Source organism: Mixophyes fleayi, chromosome 10 (assembly GCF_038048845.1).
Source record: "Mixophyes fleayi isolate aMixFle1 chromosome 10, aMixFle1.hap1, whole genome shotgun sequence".
Taxonomy (NCBI): Eukaryota; Metazoa; Chordata; class Amphibia; order Anura; family Limnodynastidae; genus Mixophyes; species Mixophyes fleayi.
Genome location: NC_134411.1, coordinates 78303523 through 78325698, shown reverse-complemented (window position 1 = coordinate 78325698; position 22176 = coordinate 78303523). Strand labels below are relative to the sequence as shown.

Genomic DNA, 22176 nt, shown 5'->3' with positions numbered 1-22176 from the left:
TTTATAGGATGGGATGAAGAATGCAACATGGTTTTTCCAAGGCCCAAAGTTACAAATGTTTTTGCTTTACTTTCCTTAATGAATCAGGCCCAATGAGTTCTGCACACCATACTGAACACGTCAATGTTTCAAGATGTCAGTGATTTTTTTTGGGATGTTTGGAAAGATAGATCCACTGATATCTTTAAACGTCAACTTTATATCCACCATAAAGAGGTCATTTTTCTACAAATTCATTTATTCCCTCAATGAATCTTAAAATGCTGCTGAATGAATGGAGTAAATGAAGCTATAGGCCACAGATAGTGGTTGAACGTTCTATATTGTCATAGTGATAAGTAACAAACTGGGGTTTCAGATAAAAACTCAACAAGTAAAACAGAAGTAAATAATCAGACACTTAAGTTTCTGCAACATTGAGCTACGTTGCAGTGCACGAAAAGTAGCTTCCTCTTTATTGTTGGCCAAAGTATGCATTATTTTTGCTTATTATTGGTAATATAAAATAGCTGGGTGGTTGCATAAGCCAAAATAAAACTGCAAACACCATTCAGCCTTTATGTTAAGGAAATACAGTATGTGGCTGCAGGAGAAGTTTTTACACTATACTATTGTTAATGACCCCCAATTCCAACTTTATGCCTATCGATAGAGTAACGTGAGAACTGGTCAATACTAACCTATATTATTATTATTATTATTATTATCTTTAATTTATAAGGTGCCACAAAGACTCCGCAGCGCCGTACATAACATACCAAAAACAGTGACCCATGACACAACATGAACAGAAAGAACAAAAATTAACAAAAATATATACACAGACACAGGTAACATGGTAATGCAAATCAAATTATTACTGCGACAATGAGTTAAAGTGAAAGTGATGGTAGAAATCAGCGAGAAGTAGGCCGAAGCTTAAGAAAATAGGGCTAGGGAAGCAGGCCAAGAGGTACAGAGGGTGTTGGAATAGTAAAAGGAGCACACAAGGAAAGAGGGCCCTGCTCATGAGAGCTTACATCCTAAAGGAAAGGGGAGACACAAATAGGGTGATACTAACTGGGAGGAGAGTTAGGAGGAGGATTGATAGACTTGAATAAAGAAATGAGTCTTAAGGGCATGCTTGAAGCTTTTGAGAGTAGATGCTAACCTGATGGAACGTGGAAGATCATTCCACAGCTGGGGAGCAGCCTGTCACTCACCGGACCGTGAGTGCCTCTGCGCTGGTGCGTGGCTCCCTAGCCTTCCTGCCGGCACCTATCCTGAACCGCAGGCGTCCGCCATCCTGATGGTCTGCGCATGCGCAGCTCCCAAGAACTCTTGTGACTGTTGCTTTTAATCTAAATTGGTTGATCAGGCAACTCCCTATTTAAGACACCTGTGCTCATTACCTCATTGCCTGATCTTGGAGTCTCATTCCCTGTGAGTCTCCGAAGGGGTCTCCTGTGTTCTACTAGTGTCTTCAGTTTCCTGCTGATTCCTGATCTACTCATCGCTGGTTTCCATACCCGCTACTGTCTCCTGTGTACTACTAGTGTCTTCAGTTCCTGTGGATACCCTGTGCTACTCATCGCTGGTTTCCATACCTGCTACAGTCTCCTGTTTCCTGCCTGTGTCCTCAGCTGGACTCTGATTTCCGGATCTACTCACCTGTGGTTCCTACACTCGTCTCTGCCGTCCAGCGTCTCTGCAGTTCCTGCATCTCCCTGTGGACAGACTGTTCTAACTGAATAGCGGTATGCCTATCTGTTATTGACTTTCTACGTTTACTCTGCATATCCGCTAGGACAAGTTTCCACTCTCAGCAGCGGTATCCATACCCACTATAGACTGTTATTGTTACGCTGCATACCTGTTTGGAATTAACCGTACTACTCAGTCGTTATATGCATCATTGTGATTGACTATCCATTATTGGCCTGCATATCTGTGCTGAGCAAGTCTCTACCAAGCAGCGCCACACATACCATTATATAGACTTTGTTGGATACGCTGCATATCTATTGGGATCAAGTTCCTCTGTGCTCTCAGTGTCTGCATCCTATTATCTTTGCATGCCTCCACTCATCGACACCTGTACACATCCTCACCTATTAAGCAGTGGTACAACTTGCTATACGCAGACCACTGACTTCCCTGCTGCCTACCTGCACCTGGACAAGTCTTCTCACCATAAGCAGTGGTACAACTTGCTGTACGCAGACCACTGACTTCCCTGCTACCTCCCTGCATCTACTCACATCCATTCTGATCTCCGTGTTCAAATCTGCCTTTCCACTATATCAGCTAGTCGCTGACTCATTGACCAGGATTGCTGCAAGTCACTGACTTTTCTATTATTTATTGGCATTCTCTCTCCATCTGCTGTGATATATGTTCCGCTAGTCACCCTGCTACCAGAGGACCGTTGTGTGAACTTCACTACTCTGGTAAGCCCAGTCATCTGGTGAATTCCTGGGCAAGACTCCTAGTGCCCGTGACACAGCCTGGGCAAAGTCCTGGAGACTGGAGTGAGAAGAGGTGATCAGTGAAGCAGTGAGGCGGCGGTCAGAGGCAGAGCGGAGGGGGCAGCTAGGAGAATAGGTAGAGATGAGATTGGAGATGTAGGGAGGGGTGGATTGATTAAGAGCTTTAAAGGTGAGGGTGAGAAGTTTAAATTTAATTCTGTAGGCAATGTAGTGACTGTTGGAGGGAGACAGCAGAGATAGAGCAGCGGGAGAGAAAAATGAGGCGGGCAGCAGCATTGAGGATAGACTTAAGAGGATTAAGGCGAGAATCAGGTAGGCCACAGGGAAGGAGGTTACAGTAGTCAAGGTGAGAGATTACAAGCGAGTGAACAAGGGTTTTCGTAGCTTCCGTGGTGAGAAAGGGGCGAATTCTGGATATATTCCGAAGGTGGAAGTAGCAGGATTTTGAGCGGGACATAATGTGAGGCTTGAAGGAGAGGAAGGAATCAAGGATGACCCCAAGGCATCGGATTTGAGGAAAAGAATCAAGGGTAGTGTTATTAACAGAAATAGAGAGGCGGGGAGGTGGGAGAGTCCTGGAAGGGGGGAAGACGATAAGTTCAGTCTTGGAAATATTGAGTTTAAGGAAGCGTTGGGACATCCAAGATGAGATGGCTGAAAGACAGCAGGAGACACGAGACAGAAGGGAAGGGGAGAGGTCAGGGGATGAAAGATAGATTTGGGTATCATCAGCATAGAGGTGGTACTGGAGGCCAAAGGAGCGGATGAGGACACCTAGGGAGGGGGTGAAGAGGGAGAAAAACAGTGGCCAAGAACGGAACCTTGAGGAACTTCAACAGGTAAGGGAAGAGGGGGGGATGTGGAGTCATGTGTAGAGACTGAAAAGGAGCAGTTGGTGAGGTAAGAGGAAGACCAGGAGAGGACAGTGCTACAAAGGCCTATAGAATTGAGCGTTTGCAAAAGGAGAACCTAACTAGGAAATTTTCTAGAATGTATAATTTATATATCTTTATATATGTGTTTTGGGGACTTTTCTTGGAATCCTAGACAAACTGAAGTCTACTGGGAATTATATTGTGTGTTCATTTCTATTATATAGTATATATTTCTGCTTCTAATTTGCTGCATATATGCCATACAAACTGTCATGCATTTTAATAGTCAGGCTTATATTAAACTGTGGTAACACAACTACATCTGACAATGTCTTTGACTTCAGTGCAGAGTTCTATTGTCGAAATGTATCATGTCACCCAGACACAGATGATAACTGCAAGCATAACAATGACAATGATGATATACAGTATGAGAAAAAACCTATCCACTACCAGCGCTGCAGTATACCACTCTGACTTGGCAGCATTCACGTATTTATTGAGGCTCAAATCCTGTTGGATCTGTAGAGTTTCTGCCAACAAACTTTTTAAGAGGTTCACTTCCAGGTGGGTTTTATTGTCCTCCTGAATGCCCTTTCTCCCCCGAAGGGGGGTGTCATCTGCTTTTTTTCCATCATCATTGCCCTCTAAGAGAGAAACAAGAGTTGGTAGGGAGTCGGGTAATCTTGATCAACATGCCTATGGCTTGGACGATCCATTCAGTCTGTACTTACCCTTTCTGGCTGCAATGATAGGATTCTTCTCTTGTTTGGAGGGTTGCACCTTGAAATATAGGACACGGGCCAGATGTCTCATGATACACATTTTCATCCAAGCTGGGACATTTGGTCGAGTTTCAGACAGCATTAGCATGTAAGTGGTTGCAATGGAGCCAACTATACTGGTTACCATGACGGCAAGACACACACAGCAGAATATACCTATGCACAAAACATACAACAAAACTGTGTTTATAACTGTTCCTACAGCTTCAGAAGCCTCACTAATCATAGCAGTAACCCATACATAGTTGGATAATGCATAGAGATGCTCAAACTGTTTTAGCAAGCTTGGAAGTTGATCAAACCACCCTGCCCACTGGACACAAAATTGTTTGTGGTTGGCTCATGAATTAGGGCTGGATGGTAGAATGTTTGACCTAAATTTGTAAGGTTGTCTGGCACTGAATTTAAAATGACACAAGGACATAAGGAACCCAGACCCTCCCTGTAGACAGCAATTCCTTAACAAAATCTGGTATTTTGCGTCATGGAAAAAATATCTGCATATCTAACTATGAAGTCCCATATATTTTTCCAAATTTGGTGTGACTGGTTCATCTACAATAGCCTCTCTGCTCCTGATCCACCAAATGCCCACATTCAGGACATGTCGGCCCTCCTACTGTGAACTAAGATTCAAAAGGTAAGGATCACACCTTGCTATCTGCCGGTCCTGGGGGTCCCAGGCTAGGTCTCAAACTGTCCATTCCATCCCCACCCCTCTCTCCCTCATCCCCTACTCAAATACTATACACACCTTCATGCCCCTGCTTCCTACATTAAAGGCTCTCAACCAGATATCTGTTTGTGTGACTTGCCTACCTTCTTACACTATACACTTGCCCCATATTGGGTTGGTATATTTTCACCGTTTGAATTAGGTGTTGGCAAATCTTCTGACCCTTAGTGTCCATACTGGGTTTCTGTATATGGTGTGAAGAAAATGATAAAGTTCTTAAAATTATTATTATTGTAGATTTTTAAGGTGCCACAGTGCTCTGCAGCACTGTACAGTAGGGAAAACAGTACATACAAAAAAGATGGCATACAAGGTAGACAAAATATACGCAGACATAAAAACAAAGGGTATGAAGGACCCTGCTCATTAGAGAGCTTACATTCTAAGTGGAAGAGGGCACAGCTGAAACAAGAGGAGTAAATGTGGTTCAGAGTGGAGATTGGGACATTTGTGAGGGTGCGTTATTATGCATAGTGTTATCGGGGATAAGGTCACCTCTAAAAAAGAGATTGTTTTTTAAATAACGTCTAAAGATTTGGAGGCTGTGGGAAAGTCTGATTGAGCATGGTAGGAAATTCCATAAGTGGGGAGCAGCACGGGAGAAGTCCTGTAGGCGCAAGTGCGAGGTGGATACCAGAGACGAGACAAGGAGCAGGTCAGAGGTAGATCTAAGAATGCAGGAGGAAGATTATTTTGATATGAGATTTAAGATGTATGCAAGGGTAGTGTTGTTGAGGGCTTTGTAGGTAAGGGTGATTAATTTGAATTTGATTCTGGAGCACACATGGAGCCAGTGTAGGGATTTGCAAAGTGCTGCAGCAGATGTGGAGCGAGCGGTGAGAGAGGAAAATCGACCTTGCAGCACCATTTGGATGGATTGAAGTGTGGATATATGGGTGTCAGGAATGCCAGGTAGCAGGAGGTTGCAATATTCAAGATGGGAGATGATAAGAGAACGGATAAGAGTTTTGGTAGCATGTTGAGTAAGAAAAGGGCCATTCTGGCAATGTTTTTAAGGTGGAGTTGACAGGACTGGGAGAAAGTCTGGATTTGAGAAATAAAGCAGAGGGTGACACCAAGGCAGCGGGCTTGGGAGACTGATGAAATTGTGGTGTTACTGACAGTGAGGGAGATTTGAGGGCAGGTGGTGACTCTGGCATTGACGTCGAGATGGTATTGGAAGCCAAATGAGCGAATTAGTGCCCCAAGAGAAGAGGTGTATAATGAAAAAAGTAAAGGGACAAGATCAGAGCCTTGTGGGACCCCAACAAATAGTGGGAGTGGAGGGGAGGATGTGCCAGATGTAAAAGCACTAAAGAAGCGATTCGATAGGTACGAAGTAAGCCAGGAAAGAACTGTGTCATGAAGGCCAATGGAGTGAAGGGTGTGTAGGAGAAGACAGTGATCAACAGTGTCAAAAGTAGCAGAGAGGTCCAGGAGAATGAGCATGGAGAAATGACCCTTAGACTTTGCAGTAAGTAGATCATTAATCGCTTTTGTTAGTGCAGTTTCAGTGGAATGTTGGGGGCGGAAGCCTGATTGCAGAGAGTCGAGAATGGAATGAGAGGAGAGAAAGTGAGACAGGCGTTCGTACACTAATCGCTCAAGTAGTTTGGAGGCAAAGGGGAGAAGAGAAATATGGCGGTAGTTGGAGAGAGTGGCTGGATCGAGAGATGGTTTCTTTAGTATTGGTGAGATAAGCACATGACTAAAGGAAGATGGAAATGTGCCAGTGGAGAGAAGCAAATTGAAGAGGTGAGATAGAGGTGGACATGCAGTGGAGGAGAGAGAGCAGTGAATTTGGGAGGAAATAGGGCCGAGGAGACAGGTTTTAGGGTGAAATAAAGAGAGGAGTGTAGAGACTTCACCTTCAGTTACTAGAGAGTGAATTAAGGGTAGATTGTGGATTGTAGGTCAAGGTGGATAAAGTGGGTGGAGTGAGTGGAATTTGGCATTAGGAAATATCTTGTCGAATGGTGTCAATTTTGTCTTTGAAATAGGTGGAAAAATCATGGACTGTGAGGGAGGAAGGGGCAGGAGTTGCAGGTGGGCAGAGAAGTGAGTTGAAGGTGGCAAAGAGGCAATGTGGGTTATAATATATAAATATATGTATGTATATATATATATATATATATATATATATATTTATATATATATATATATATATAAAAATAGAAATAAAGTAACCTTTAAAAATCAAGGAATTAATTATTCCTATTGTAAACAGTTTTTTTTAATACCCTTGAGGTTTACTATCTTGTAGTAAATCCTGTGGAGCGCTGCAAAACATTTGTGGGCTCAAAGGGAAAAAATAAATCTATAGGAGGTTCCCAGTGTAAAAAGGGTTGGCAACCACTGCTCTAGTACCTTCTGAGGTTGGAAAGAAACTTTTCCGTCACTTCCCAAGGATTGCAATCCAAGGAAAATGAGGTAGGAAAATTTAATTTCTACTAACACCAGCAATTCAAAGTGCAGTGAAACTTTTTGCAGAGAAGTGTGCAGAATGTGGAGTGACCAAAGAAAATGTCCATGTGTTTGCAATACCAGCTGCTTTATTGCATTTCAGAGGTTCTAATTGTATACGCTTTTTTGCTCAAGAAAGTGAAGCTAAAAATCCACAAACACTGTCTTCTACTAAACATCAAAAGCATGTTGATACTCTAGTAAAAGTTCTCAACTGAAACCATTGAGAATTGAATCAGTTGGCAAACTTCCATGGACATGACATTAGGGTATACTGACAATTTTGCTGCCTCCCAGAAGTTGCCAAGATCAGCACACGTTTAATGGCTCTTGAGAGGGAAAGTGTCAGGGAGCCTGAGTTTGGAATAGACCTTGAAGCACCACTCTAGATAGACTTTCCCCCAGAGAGGTGCAGAGTCTAACGTTAGAGAGGTATTCACCAGGGATTCCCGCAAGGGAATATGGACTTAGCTGCTCTCTAGCTGCAGGTCGCGGTCCTCTAAGCATGATTAGAGCAGGGTGAGTTGGAACCATGAAGTGGAGCAGGCTTGCTGTAGGATAAATGCAGAGGTTCAGGTGAACGGCAATGAACCGAAGGGCTGAGGTCTTTAGAGAGCGAATAGCTGAGAACAGGACTGATTATGAGGCACAAGGTTCCTCCAGCATTATACCACAAGTCTCGATCATGGAACAGGTATCACAGTATACCAACTGAGAGGTGGTGAACTGCAGAGAACTAATGCACTGAAATCCCTGGAAAGCGAATAGCTTGAGGACAGGACTGATGATGAGGCACGAGGATCTTGTAATAATACCACAGGTCTTGATCGTGGAACAGTTAACACAGGATACCGATGTGCAGATGGGAACCAGAGAGAACAGTGTCCTAACAAGTAAGGAGACCTGAAGATCTGGCAACTTGGTAGAGAAGCAGGTGCTTTAAATAGACAGAGCTGACAGGCAATTAGCCAATCAAGAGAATGCAGGAAGTTTTGAAAAGACCAGGTGTGCGCATGCTCAGTTAAGACTAGCAAGTGAATACAGGGAGTGAGAACCAAGGGAAACACGTAAGAACAGTGACCAAAATGCAGGTTGGGTGGTGCAATGTGTGACAGAAAAACTGGCTGAATTGAAAGGCAGCAATTCGGAAGAGTTTAACATCGATCCACATGGTAGGTTTGAAATGCACTGTCTGATATTTGGATTTGATGGTTACAGAGAGGAGGTCAAAGCTGTGGATAAGTACTTGATGAAGTTTATTCAGACAAGTAGGGTCAGGGCCGCCTTCAGAAAAAAATTGGGCACAGTACGGGCCCCCCGTGCCACCCGGCCCCCCTTCATGAGCGGCCCCCCCCCATGAGCAACACATACTTACCTGGGGGCCCGTCGCTGGTCACCGCTATTCTGTCTTCAGCCTCACCGTGACAGCCAGGCACCAGAATCCGATCGCAGGGGTGGAGCAATCATTCCCCCTGCGATCATGTGATCTGTCACAGGCAGTTCCTGACTAGCTAACCAGCTCCTGTCTGTTTCTCTGATATCTGGATTGATTACCGTGTATGACCCTTGGCTTTGTTTATTGGACTTGATTCTTGTCTGTTGCCCTGACCTCTGCTTTGTTTCTGGATCCTCCTCGTTTGCTGCCAGCCCTGACATCTTGCCTGATTCTGACCATGTTGCCTGCTTCAGACCTACGACCTTGGCCTGTTTCCTGACTACGCTTGATTCTACACCCTGCTACTCTGCGCTACGGTATGTTCATAAACTTGTACTATTTTGAGTATAAGATCTGGGGGCATCCGAGTACCTGTGAGCATAACGAGCTGTACGGGAAAGGTGGCTGCTATAGGTGAAGACCTCTCCATCTTGTTCTATTGGTTTTTGATAAGACCGTTAGCTGTAACATTATAACCGGCCAGTGAAGAGTGAAAACCGTTTCCACGGATGAAAGCGGGACGAATCCTTTTACAGCTCAAATTTTGGCGGGCCAAATCTAGACTCTATCCCAGATGGTCCAAGGTCTGTCGCATTGGTTGTCTGCGCAAGAGGAAACTGCTAGAGCCTCACAAGCCCAGCAAGCTCCTCTGGCCTCTATGGTGGAACCCAAATTGAACCTGCCAGATCGGTTCTCTGAAGATAGAACCTTATTTTGCAACTTTAAGGAAAGTTGTAAACTTTATTTTTGTCTTAGACCTCGTTCATCTGGGTCGGAACTTCAAAGGGTTGGCATCATCATGTCCCTTCTACAAGGTGATCCTCAATCCTTGGCATTTAGTCTTGCTCCCACGAGCCCTCCATTACAGTTCGTTGATGTATTCTTTAATGCCCTGGGGCTACTCTATGATGATCCGGCAGAGTGGCCTCGGCTGACCCTCATCTCAGGCCTCTCAAACAGGGTTCAGGCGCTGGTCCAAGGACAGCGAGTGGAATGACTCGGCACTCCAGAGCCAGTTCCATTTGGGTCTTTCCGAACAGATGAAAGACTCTCTGATGCAATACCCTGTACCAGCTACACTGGAGAATCTGATGCAATTGGGCATCAAAATTGACCACAGATTTAAAGAAAGAAAAGCCGAGAGGGATACCTCCGTTCCCTTATGCTCTTTTCTGACTCCTTCTGCTGCACATTTAAAACCGCTGAGCCCATGCAGCTTGGTGCTTATCATCTCACGTCGGAAGAAAAGACTAGGAGACGTACCTTAGGCCTTTGTCTATATTGTGGCAACAGGGGCCATCTTCTCCGAAGCTGTCCTAACAAGTCAGACAAGTCGGGAAAAGAGCAGGTCTAGAGAATGTGGAAGAGGTTTGTCTAGGTCTGCATATAATATCTTCCAAGAATGCACTCATGGTTCCTGCGGTAATTTCTTTTGGTGTACAATCTACCTCTGTCTCTGCCTTCCTAGACAGTGGTGCTGCTGGAAATTTTCTGGATCTGGACTTTGCCCGTTCCTTAGGGATTCCTGCCATTAGGCCCATGTCACTTATCACAGTCTGTGGCCTGGATGGTGGTCCATTGCCTGGTGAAAAGATATGCTTTCAGACACCCCTTATGCAGCTCTCTGTGGGGGCCCTGCATACTGACACTTTGTCTTTCTATCTTATCAGCTGTCCCTCTGTTCCAGTAATCTTGGGACATCCCTGGCTACAGCTCCATAATCCCGAAATTGATTGGAATAAGGGTGAGATTGTTCGTTGGGGCTCCTCTTGCTGTTCATCTTGCTTGTCTCTTCCGATCCGTATGATTCAGGCTTCACCGGATCAACTACCTCTGCCATATCGAGACTTCCAGGACGTATTTTCTAAGAAAGCCGCTGATACGTTACCTCCTCCTTGCGATTATGATTGCGCAATAGACTTAGTCCCTGGTTCCATATTGCCCAAGGGAAGATTATACTCTCTCTCGGTACCAGAGACTCAAGCCATGGAGGTATATATTAAGGAAAATCTCCAAAAGGGTTTCATTAGGCCCTCTAAGTCCCCAGTAGGAGCTGGATTCTTCTTTGTTTCCAAGAAAGACGGGACTCTTCGACCCTGCATAGATTTCCGTGGCTTAAATAAAATTACCATAAAAGACACTTACCCACTTCCACTCATATCAGTTCTTTTTGATCAACTCAGGGGTGCCTCTGTATTTACCAAAATTGACTTATGTGTAGCTTATAACCTCATACGTATTATGAGGTTATAAGCTCCATCATAAGTTGATAAGTTGATGATGAATGGAAAACTGCATTTAATACTCACTTATGCCATTATGAGTACTTAGTCATGCCCTTTGGTTTATGCAACGCTCCCGCGTTCTTCCAGGACCTGATCAATGATGTCCTTCGAGAGTTCTTAGGTTGTTTTGTCGTGGTATATCTGGATGACATCCTGATCTATTCATCATCTTTAGATCTGCATCACCTTCATGTTAAACAAGTCCCTTTGAAGCTCCGAGAGCATCAACTTTTCTCTAAATTGGAGAAGTGTGAATTTGAGGTCCAGAGTGTCTCGTTTTTAGGGTACATCATCTCCTCAGATGGTTTCTCAATAGATCCTAGCAAAGTCCAAGCAATCTTAGATTGGGTGCGCCCAACCAATCTGAAGGCCATCCAAAGATTTCTGAGCGTTGCAAACTACTACCGGAGATTTATACATACCTTCTCAGACTTAGTAGCACCAATTACTGCTTTAACCCGCAAAGAAGCGGATACGGCCAACTGGACTCCTGACACGATAACTTCTTTCAAGGCCCTGAAATCATCGTTTGCCACCGCTCCCGTCCTGAGACATCCTAATCCTGAGTTGCCTTTCATGGTTCACCCAGGCTTTCACCCTCTCCAATCCGGCTACCGCCCCCTCCACTCTACCGAAACGGCCCTGGCCAAGGTTACTAATGATCTCCTATCGGCCAAATCCAAGGGTCACTTTTCCCTACTTATCCTCCTTGACCTCTCCGCAGCCTTCGACACGGTGGACCACCCCCTCCTGCTGCAAACTCTTCTTTCTCTCGGCCTCTCTAGTTCTGTCCACGCCTGGTTCACCTCTTACCTCGCTAACCGCTCCTTCTCTGTATCCACGTCTGGTTCTTCCTCCTCCCCCTACCCTCTCGCTGTAGGAGTCCCGCAGGGCTCCATTCTTGGCCCTCTACTCTTTTCCCTCTATACTTCCTCCCTTGGTGCTCTCATCTCCTCCTTTGGCCTTCAGTATCACCTTTATGCTGACGACATTCAACTCTACATCTCTTCACCTGATCTTTCCCCCACCCTCCTCGCTCAGGTATCTGACTGCCTCTCCGCCATCTCCTCCTGGATGTCGGAGCGCTTTCTCAAAATCAACATTTCCAAAACTGAACTCATTGTCTTTCCTCCTCCCAACCACCCATCCCACCATGACCTCTTCATTGTCGTTAACAACACTACCATCTCCTCTGTCACCCAACTCCGCTGCTTGGGTGTCACCCTTGACTCCTCTCTCTCCTTTGCCCCCCACATTCATTCCCTTGCCCAAGCCTGTCGCTTCCAACTACGCAACATCGCCCGCATCCGTCCCTTTCTCTCTCAGGAGGCCACCAAAACAATCATCCATGCACTCATCTTCTCCCGCCTGGATTACTGCAACCTCCTCCTCACCGGCCTCCCCCACTCTCGTCTCTCCCCCCTCCGCTCTATACTCAATGCGGCCGCAAGACTAATCTACCTCTCACGCCGCTCCTCCTCTGCCTCCCCTCTCTGCCTTGCCCTTCACTGGCTCCCCTTCCCCTACAGAATTCTTTTCAAACTCCTCACCACCACTTACAAGGCTCTCTCCCACTCTACTGCCCCTTATATCTCCAACCTCCTCTCCATTCACACTCCTGCCCGCTCCCTGCGCTCGGCCAATGACCGTCGCCTCTCCTCCACTCTGATCACCCCTTCCCATTCCAGAATCCAGGACTTTTCCCGTGCAGCCCCCCTTCACTGGAATGACCTCCCTCGCTCCATCCGCCTCTCTCCCACTCTGTGCTCCTTCAAACGTGCACTCAAAACTCACCTCTTTCTCAAAGCCTACCACCCATCCACTTAACCCCTATCTCCTCCGCTCATTCTCTCCTCTCTCCCATTGCCTCAACCGGCTCCTCTTGTGCCTGGTCTGTCAACCCTCCCTTAGGATGTAAGCTCGAATGAGCAGGGCCCTCTTCCTTCCTGTCTCCTTATCCGTTCTTCTGCTCCATGTCTATTGCATCTGCCTGCCTGGAGTTTCTGAAGTATTGGTACTTTTTGTTTATTGTTCTGTACTGTTATACCCTGTATAGTCTACTGTTTGTACTATGTGCGGCGCTGCGGAAACCTTGTGGCGCCTAACAAATAAATGATAATAATAATAATAATAATGGTTGAAGTGGATGCCTATGATGTGGGTGCAGGCGCTGTTCTATCTCAGAAGGATCTTCGGGATCGCAAGATGCATCAATGTGCCTATTTCTCGCGGAAATTCTCTTCTGCCAAAGTTAATTATGACGTGGGTAACCGCAAACTCCTGGCCATAAAATGGGCATTTGTAGAGTGACGAGACTGGTTGGAAGGGGCAGTGCATACTATTACAGATCACAAAAATGTATTATTCATTGAGTCTGCCAAACATCTGAATGCCAGACAGGCATGCTGGGCATTGCTTTTCACTCGTTTCAGATTCATTATCTACTATAGACCTGGTTGAAAAAACATTAAAGCAGATGCTCTCTTTTGAAGCTTTGTTTCCTGCCATACTCCACCTGCTGATCCTCTGTTCATTATTCCTCCTTCCTCAATTCACGCCAGTATGACTCAAGATCTTGGGGTCACACTCCGTCAATTTCAAAGAATGGCTCCTTCTGAGACCCCTACGAATAGATTGTTTGTTCCTGTTCATCTTAGGAAAACAGTCCTTGCTGAATGCCATGAAAACAAACTCGCCGGACATCCAGCGATCTCTAAGACCACCGAGTTACTCTCACGCTGGGTCTGGTGGCCCACTCTGTTCTCCGATGTTAAGGAATATGTTCTTTCCTGTGAAGAATGTGCCAAAGGCCAGTCCTCCAGAAGTCATCCTTCGGGTCAGTTATTACCCATGCCCACTCCAGTTAGATCTTGGACACATCTCTTGATGGACCTCATTGTTGATCTACCTTGTTGCAGTAAGATGGCCCACTTCGTGCCCTTGCATAAGCTAACTAATGCCCAAACACTGGCTTCATTGTTCGTCCAACATGTTTTTTGTCTCCACGGCCTCCCTGAAGATATCGTCTCTGACCGTGGTTCTCAATTCATTGCCCAGTTTTGGAGGACTTTCTGTAATTTGCTAGAGATTAAGGTTAGCCTGTCATCTGCTTACCATCCACAATCCAATGAGCAGACGGAAAGGGTAAACCAGTCACTGGAACAATACCTTCATTTGTATATATCCAAATTCCACGATATTTGGTCATCCCTATTTCCGTGGGCTGAGTTTGCCTATAACAACTCTTGTCATTCTTCTACTCGCCAGTCAACGTTCTTCTTCAACTTCCGATTCCATTCCAGAGCTAACTCTCTCCACTCCATGAGTCCTTCTGGTCTGCCTGAAATACGTTCTACTGACTCATGGCTGAGAACTATTTGGAAAAAGGTCCACTCCTTCTTGCTCCAGGTTTCTTTCAGATCTAAGGCTCTGTTGGATCGCCATCGTAGACCATGTTCCTTTAAAGTCAGAGATGAAGTTTGGCTCTCTACCCGGAACATCGAGCTTAGGCAGCCCTGTAAGAAACTCGGGCCTAGAATTATTGGACCTTTTACTATCATTAAAAGGGTTAATCCTGTTGCTTTCAGGCTAAAATTCCCTTGTTCTTTAAGGATTCCTTCCATTGCTTCCATCTAAAGCCAGCTGTTGTTTCTAACAACTTTAGAGCCCTCCAATTTAGGAGACCTTGCCTTCTGGATATAGATGGTCAGAAAGAGTTTCTTGTGGAGAAGATTCTGGATTCCAAAAAAGTCCAAGGACAAACACCCTTTCTTTTGCATTGGCTATGGGCCCGAAGAACGATCCTGGGTTCCACGGAGACGTCTACATGCTAATAGACTTATCAAGGAGTTTTTCAAAAGCTTCCCTGGAAAACCAGGGTGTTGGGGTTCCTTGACCCATCCTCAAAGGGGGGGTACTGTCACGAGCCGTGGCTCTGTACTCACCAGCCGCGGCTCTCTGCCTCAGTGTCAGCAACGTCTCGAGCCGTCACCATGACAACCGGGACGTAATTTCCCCTTCTGTCCCGACCATTGCCAGGACAACGGTCTGGACGCTCTCTGCAGATAGCGCCGCGCTCCGGCATGATCTACAGCCGGGCGCCCTTTCAAATAAGTAATTATATATTACATTAGGTGGCTCTTGGGGTTCTGTTCCCCATTTAAGTATTTGTCTGTATTCTTTTATGGATTGAGGAGCTCTGCCCTTATACCTCCAGGCCCCACTGGGTTAATTATCAGCTTGTTGAGACTGATTGCCAAGCCTGTGTTTCTCTTTTGTTATTGGCCCTGCTAGCTATTTAAGGCAGGGAGGGCTTAACCTCCCTGCCGGTTATAGCGTCTCAGTTCCCGACTAGCTAACCTGCTCCTGTCTGTTTCTCTGATCTCTGGATTGATTACCGTGTATGACCCTTGGCTTTGTTTATTGGACTTGATTCTTTCCTGTTGCCCTGACCTCTGCTTCATTTCTGGATTCTCCTTGTTTGCTGACATCTTGCCTGATTCTGACCACGTTACCCGTTTCCTGACCACGCTTGATTCTACACCCTGCTACTCTGAGCTACGGCACGTCCATAAACCTGTACTACTTTGAGTATAAGACTTGGGGGCACCTGAGTACCTACGGGAAAGGTGGCTGCTATAGGTGAAGACCTCTCCCTATTGTTCTACTGGTTTATGATAAGACCGTTAGCCTTAACAGAAATTTAAATGTTTGAATCAATAAACAGATGGTAGCTATTCACTTTAAAGTAATGGGCATAACCTGTTTGACTAGCCAATTTTAGGGCTTTTTGTCGGCTTCTACACATACCTATTTGATTGTCTTGTTGATAAGGTATTAGGAAAGGGTTGTCCCTGTGAGGCATGATCCAGACACAGGTCCTCACCATGTAGTAATGATGTGTGTATGTGTGTTGTGATTGATTTAATAGTCTCTATAAAGTGCTTTGTAATATGGTGGCACTAGAAAGTATATAATAACAGTAATATGTTGTGTGAAGGACACAATCTGCAAATACAATACAAGCAGGCCCACAGAATTAAAATTACTTTAAAACTACGGCGACCGCTGACCATACCTTCCATGGTCGCCGCACAGCTTCAGATAAATCCACGGGGAGGGGGGAGGAGGGGCTATGGATCGTCACCGCCGCCCTCCTCTCCAACAGCTGATGGGGCGCTCCGTCTCCTCCCCTCCACTAACTGACTGTCGGGCGTGACATCATCATCACGGCCCGACAGTGTCAGTGAGGGACGGGACCCGGCAGAGAGGAGCAGCTTTATGGAGCCAAGTTAAGGTAAGGCTTTTGAACGTGTGCCTAGGGCGCCAAGGACCCTAGCACCGGCCCTGAATACAAGGTCATTGTGGGGCTTGTAAATTATTAGTGGATGTACTGTTTACAGTTACTGCACCAAATGCATCAAAATGATATGTTTTCTCCATAACTTTACATAATGTACTATAATAAAACTACTAGAAATTCCCTGCAATGTCAGAAGTTGGTCTCAGCATTTAATGCCGTCTCTTCTTTTTAACCTTCCTTTACATTTGTTTTGGTTTTAAGGCTTGTACTTCAGTAAAAAAGCTGATATAGTTAATCAGTGACTTACAAATTAAAGGAAGATTCCAGACCTCTTATAGCTTTTTCAAAACTTAAAAACTGAAAAAGTTGCTATTCAGTTTGTTTTTAGAGAGATCCTACTGTGAGTAAAAATACAGACAATTAACTTTGTTAAAGAAGTACATGTTAAATTAACCAGTTAAGCAGAGTTCTATTCCTGGGGGAAAGAGAAAATGTACTTACCTAAAATTGGGGGGGTGTCTGAACCAGGGAGCATGTCGTTTAGTATGAGCAGGAGCACAGAGAACCCCAGAATCACTGTAACTTTGAAGTCTAGTCTCTCCCCAGTTCCAATCTGAATAAACATACTGACAATATCCAGAAAAACCAAAAAGCATGCTGGGACCAAGATGTTTAAGATGTAGACTAGAGGTGCTCGTTGTATTTTTATCTGGAAAGGAGAATGCAAAAACACAAATCAATGGGTGAAGGATGTTTATTTAGCCTATTTGTGACCAACAAATTAATTGGCTGCAAATATTTCTATTTTCGAAATTTTGAATTGGTGAAATTACTTGGTGAAATTCTGGAAGAAACCTATGTAACATATGTATTACTTATATTACATCAGCTCTAAATAGTATCTGGCATGACCATTTACATCTCTCATGCTGCCGGCAGCCTGATTGAGTCCTGCTTGTACAGCAGATATGAAAGGATGAAGATTGAAGTAATAGGGTGGGTAAGACTGCATAGAAACAAATGTATTGATTGAAGCGCTATTTATTATTCCACATGTCTAAAGTAACATTTTTATTATTTACATTTAGAGCACAATATAACAATATAAAAATTGCACAAAAATACATTCAAAAGGTTTCTTTAAACACTTATCTTTAAAATTTATCAGAGCTCTTCACTCGGTACTGCAATGGGCACGAGGTTCGTGCCGAGTTTTGCGAACCTTTATATGGGCATGTTTGAGGAGGAATACATATGGAAGCAGGGCCATAACTAGGGCACAATGCTGGATGGGGGCGCAATTTAGGAATATTTTAGGTTCATTTGGTTAAAATTGAGGGCTAGAGGGGCGGCATTTGTCTTTCTCGCCCCAGGCGCTAGAGTTACGGCTCTGTATGGAAGGGACCATTCTGGGAGATCGTTGTGTCCTATGCAAGATATATCAATGATATATTTTTATTTGGAGAGGAAATATTATAGGAGAATATCATATATTATTTCAGTCACCAATTTCTCAATAACAATTTTGAGTTACGGTTTACTAGCAGTGAATGTGGTGTGAATTTCACGGATATCATTCAGTTTGTATGTGGCTGGCAGTAAGACGCTGGACCTGTTGTAAGTATTTGTTTTTGTACTTTGGATCATCTTAAACAGACCGGTTCTGTGTCGTCTTCATCTTGGGTAGCATTGATAAAAGGAAAGCAGCACATTTCTGCTGTAGTATTTTTTATTTGTGTTGACATATGGGGGTATATTTACTAAACTGCGGGTTTAAAAAAGGGGAGATGTTGCCTATAGCAACCAATCAGATTATAGCTATCATTTTGTAGAATGTACTAAATAAATGATAACTATAATCTGATTGGTTGCTATAGGCAACATCTCCACTTTTTCTAACCCGCAATTTAGTGAATATACCCCATGGAGTACAAACACTTTTAAAGCTTATCTTTGTTGTGTCTTTTGTGACCGTCCGGCACTTTAGATGCATGTTTAAACATCTGTTATTATGTACAGGATAATTGAAGAGCTTTGATAAATTTTCAAGATAATTGTTTGAAACTTTTCAAATTTATTTTTGTGCAATTTTTATAATGTTATATTGTGTTTTTTATATTATAATAAAAATGTTACTTTAGACATATGTGGAATAGTAAATAGTGCTTCAATCAATACATTTGTTATTGTACTTTTTGCTTTTTGAGGGGTTTGCTAAAACCCTTAATTGGAGCAGTTGAGTTACTTTTCCCATTTATATTAAATAATGCTAGCAACTAGTGCCAGATTAATGTTTGGAAAGTTTTAATTAATGTTGAGACTGCAAGTGTGCTGCCTAGAACAATTAAACTAACCAGACAGCATTATATAGTCCCAAATATATACAGATACTGGACAAAAAAAAAGGAAACGGTGATATAAAGTCACTTAAGATGTCTATATGCGGCCAATATAACTTGAATATACCATGGTATTGAGTCTGCCAATATCTGTAATTAGGTATGAGGGATGTCATGATTCTCCTACAAGATAATCACTCAACTGACGCCTGGTTGATGATGGTGGAAAACACTGCCTTTTTTCTGAATATCCTATAAATGCTCCATGATGTCCAGATTTGGGGACTGAGACGGCCCTAACATATTGATGTCATGCTCATCAAACAATTGGGCAACCGCACATGCTTTGTGAATGGGGTCATTGTCATCCTGGAAGACACTCTGGTCAAGAGAGAAATGCTTCAATATAGGGTGAAAATTACCTCTCTGTACCATTAAGTAGCAATTAGCTTTGACTTTGCCTTCAAAGATAATGGACCACTACAACCCTTCACTGGTGGAAACAAACACTCATTGCTATAGAGTTCTTTAGATTGGTGCCCACATGTACTTGTCCATTTGATGGTGAAGGATGGTTCATCTGGCAATATCTCCTTAACTACTTGGTAGTCCTTGCCTATGCTTTTTTCACAGCTGAACACGTAAACCAGTGCAGTCTGGCATTTTTACACATGACTCTGACCATGCTGGGATGTTAGTTGCTTAATTTATACATGTGCCACACCAATGTGGAAACTCTTACTTTCCATATACTTGGTGTATCTGTCAATGAGGGCATTTACCCATATATTCTGCATTTTTTGTGCTTTAACTGAAATGAAAAGGTGTCTGGATTACTGGGAGGCAGTGTTAGGAACCCCTCCAGCCGGCACAACACAACCCGGAATCTACTCTGCCAATCAGGTGTTCACTGGAGCCCCTGATGGTGGGGACAGACTGGGCCGCAGACTGACAGAGGGTCGTGAAGTGTGTACCGGCTGGGGAGAACCCAGGCAAGCGGAGTGAGGTCCACGCAGAGGTCAAGGGCCGGCAGCAGACAACAGTATCAGTAAACAAGCTGAGGTCAGGGGTCACAAGCAGATAGCAGAAACGGTAAACAGGCCAAAGATCAGGGTCACAGGATACACAAGCGAAGTCCAATTCAAAGCCAAGGGTCATACACGGGAAATCAGTAGCGGTATCAAAATACAGGAACAGGAACAAGCAGGTCAGCAGACTGGAGCACAGAAGCTATAACTGGCAATGAGGCAGCAGACCTCATTGCCTTAAATATCCAGATGGACCAATCAGAGTCTGCCCCCAGATAGAACACACTTGCAGGCTAATTGCCTGCTACACTATGCGCCAATTAGGGCTTAGCCCTCGCATCCACACTTGCAGGCTAATGCCTGCTAATTCAGCCACAGGCTGAATCTGATTGTTTGCCCCATGTGCGCGTGCGCACCCGGCTGCCTGGCCGCCGCGCTGCAGAGGCGTCCGGCCGTTGCCTTGGCAACGGTCGGCAGTTGGGTGGAAGTGACGTCCCGGTCGTCATGGTGATGGCCGGGACGCCGGGAGGCATAGGAAGCGAGCCGCGGCGGCTGTGAGTAAACATACTGACAGGCAGATGATGTTTAAACTAAACAAAAGGTTTTTGCAGGGAGACCAATCACTGAAATTGTTAAGGAAGAGCTCCACCCTCAGGGCCTGATTCATTAGGGAAAGTTAAGTAAAAAAATTAGTAAGTTTTCTTTCTCAAGTTTTCTGGATAAAACCATGTTACAATACAAGGGGTGCAAATTAGTTTATTATTTTGCTCATAAGTAAATAGTGTCTGTTTTTTCATGTAGCACACAAATACTTGATAGCTTATTTGTACACTGAAATCTAAAGGTGATCTAGGACATGCCCTACCCCAACTATAAATCTGCAATCACATTTTAAATTTACCTCCCCCTCCAATGCAACATGGTTTTGCCTTACTTACTTACTTTTGCTTAAGTTTCTTTAATGAATAAGGCTCACAAACTAAAAACAAGTATTGGGTGGCGGTAATTATGTTGAAATTAAATACTCTACAGTGGTTTAGCAGCGAGGGTAGCAGCTGTAGCCATCACAGCTGCTTCTGGGAGCCCATTTGTGGCCCTAATATGCTACACAGGCTCAGGTCTGCTTGGTTCTTTCCCTGTTTTTATAACTGCAGAAGCACCATCACAGTATGTTTACTAGTAATAAGGAGATTTCCTAAATGGGAGCAGTAAGTGATGATATTACTGTACAGTACTTTGGTTATAAAGCGGATTTAGAAGTCTCTAATACCTACTAAGCAGGGTCCAAAGCACCCTGGCTCACTAGGGCCTAGGGGTCTTTTGGCTATGCCACTGATGTTGTCTCTTAGTTACATCTGATGAACTGTTCCCTCTCCCTCTATCTGACAGATACTCCGAGGCAGAGGCGGAACTAGCGAGCTGTGGGCCCCGATGCAGGGAGGCCGGGAGGATGAATCCCCGACCATCTGCATCTGTCATGCAGCGGGCCCCATTATCTCCATGGGCCCCGGTGCATGGCACCTTCCGCATCAATGGTAGTTCTGCTCTGAGGGTATCTAATGGTCCATGTACATAAAGAATCTATGGCCCACGTTCATAGATATCACCATTACAGTTACAATTATAATTGTTGTTTACATAGCAGCGTCATAGTATGCAGTGCTATATATACATACACAGTTTACAGTTGTAATGTACGCAGCATGGTGGCCTAGTGGTTAGCACTGGGGGCATGAGCTTGATTCCTGACCTTGGCCTTATCTGTGTGGGGTTTGTATGTGCTCCCCGTGTTTGCGTGGGTTTCCTCCGGGTGCTCCGGTTTCCTCCCACACTCTAAAAACATACTAGTAGGTTAATTGACTGATGATAAAAACGAATACTAGTGTGTATGTGTTATAGAACTTAGCCTTTAAGCTCCAATGGGGCAGGGACTGATGTGAATGACAAATATTCTCTGTACAGCGCTGCAGAATTGGTGGTGCTATATAAATTGATGATTTTCATTTTTGTGTGTGGTTCAATTGTTAATAAAAGTATATGCTAGTTTGTGCACTTGGAATAACATTCTGCTGTTGAATGCTATTAAATTTATATACAACATTTGTTTTCATGATCTGCACCCTTTGATTTTACATTTATAAAACAACATTCATTTTAAAAGTGTCACCTTGAAGATCACTTGGCTGTATTCCAGTCCCCCACTCCATAATGTTGTGTTTCTCACACTGATGTCCAACAGGGCCCAGTCTCCTTTACTGACAAAAATATCTTGTGTGTTTTTGTTAATCTGTGATGAATTGGTTTTTGGCAGCATGATGATGTCTTGAACTGTAAAGAAGCACAACATGTATGTTAGATATGACATGTACAGCACACACACCCCTGTGACCTATGTCTGGATAGAATTTCCTTCTGGCAGGTGGTAATCGGAATGCTACAGAGTAAAGAATGGGACCTTTA

General features: G+C 44.3%; 1 protein-coding gene across 1 annotated transcript in view; it reads right to left on the bottom strand.

Annotated features, from left to right (window-relative positions):
• Positions 1 to 3554: 3554 nt before the first annotated feature.
• The window catches only part of LOC142103521 (5-hydroxytryptamine receptor 3A-like), a 33968-nt gene continuing 15346 nt past the window's right edge, over positions 3555 to 22176 (bottom strand). The window contains exons 6-9 of the mRNA XM_075187557.1: positions 21884 to 22044; positions 16851 to 17058; positions 4078 to 4284; positions 3555 to 3990 (exon numbers count right to left, since the gene is read on the bottom strand). Coding sequence (XP_075043658.1) covers positions 3713 to 3990; positions 4078 to 4284; positions 16851 to 17058; positions 21884 to 22044 — 854 coding nt within the window. The 3' untranslated portion in view covers positions 3555 to 3712. The remainder of the gene's footprint in view (positions 3991 to 4077; positions 4285 to 16850; positions 17059 to 21883; positions 22045 to 22176) is intronic.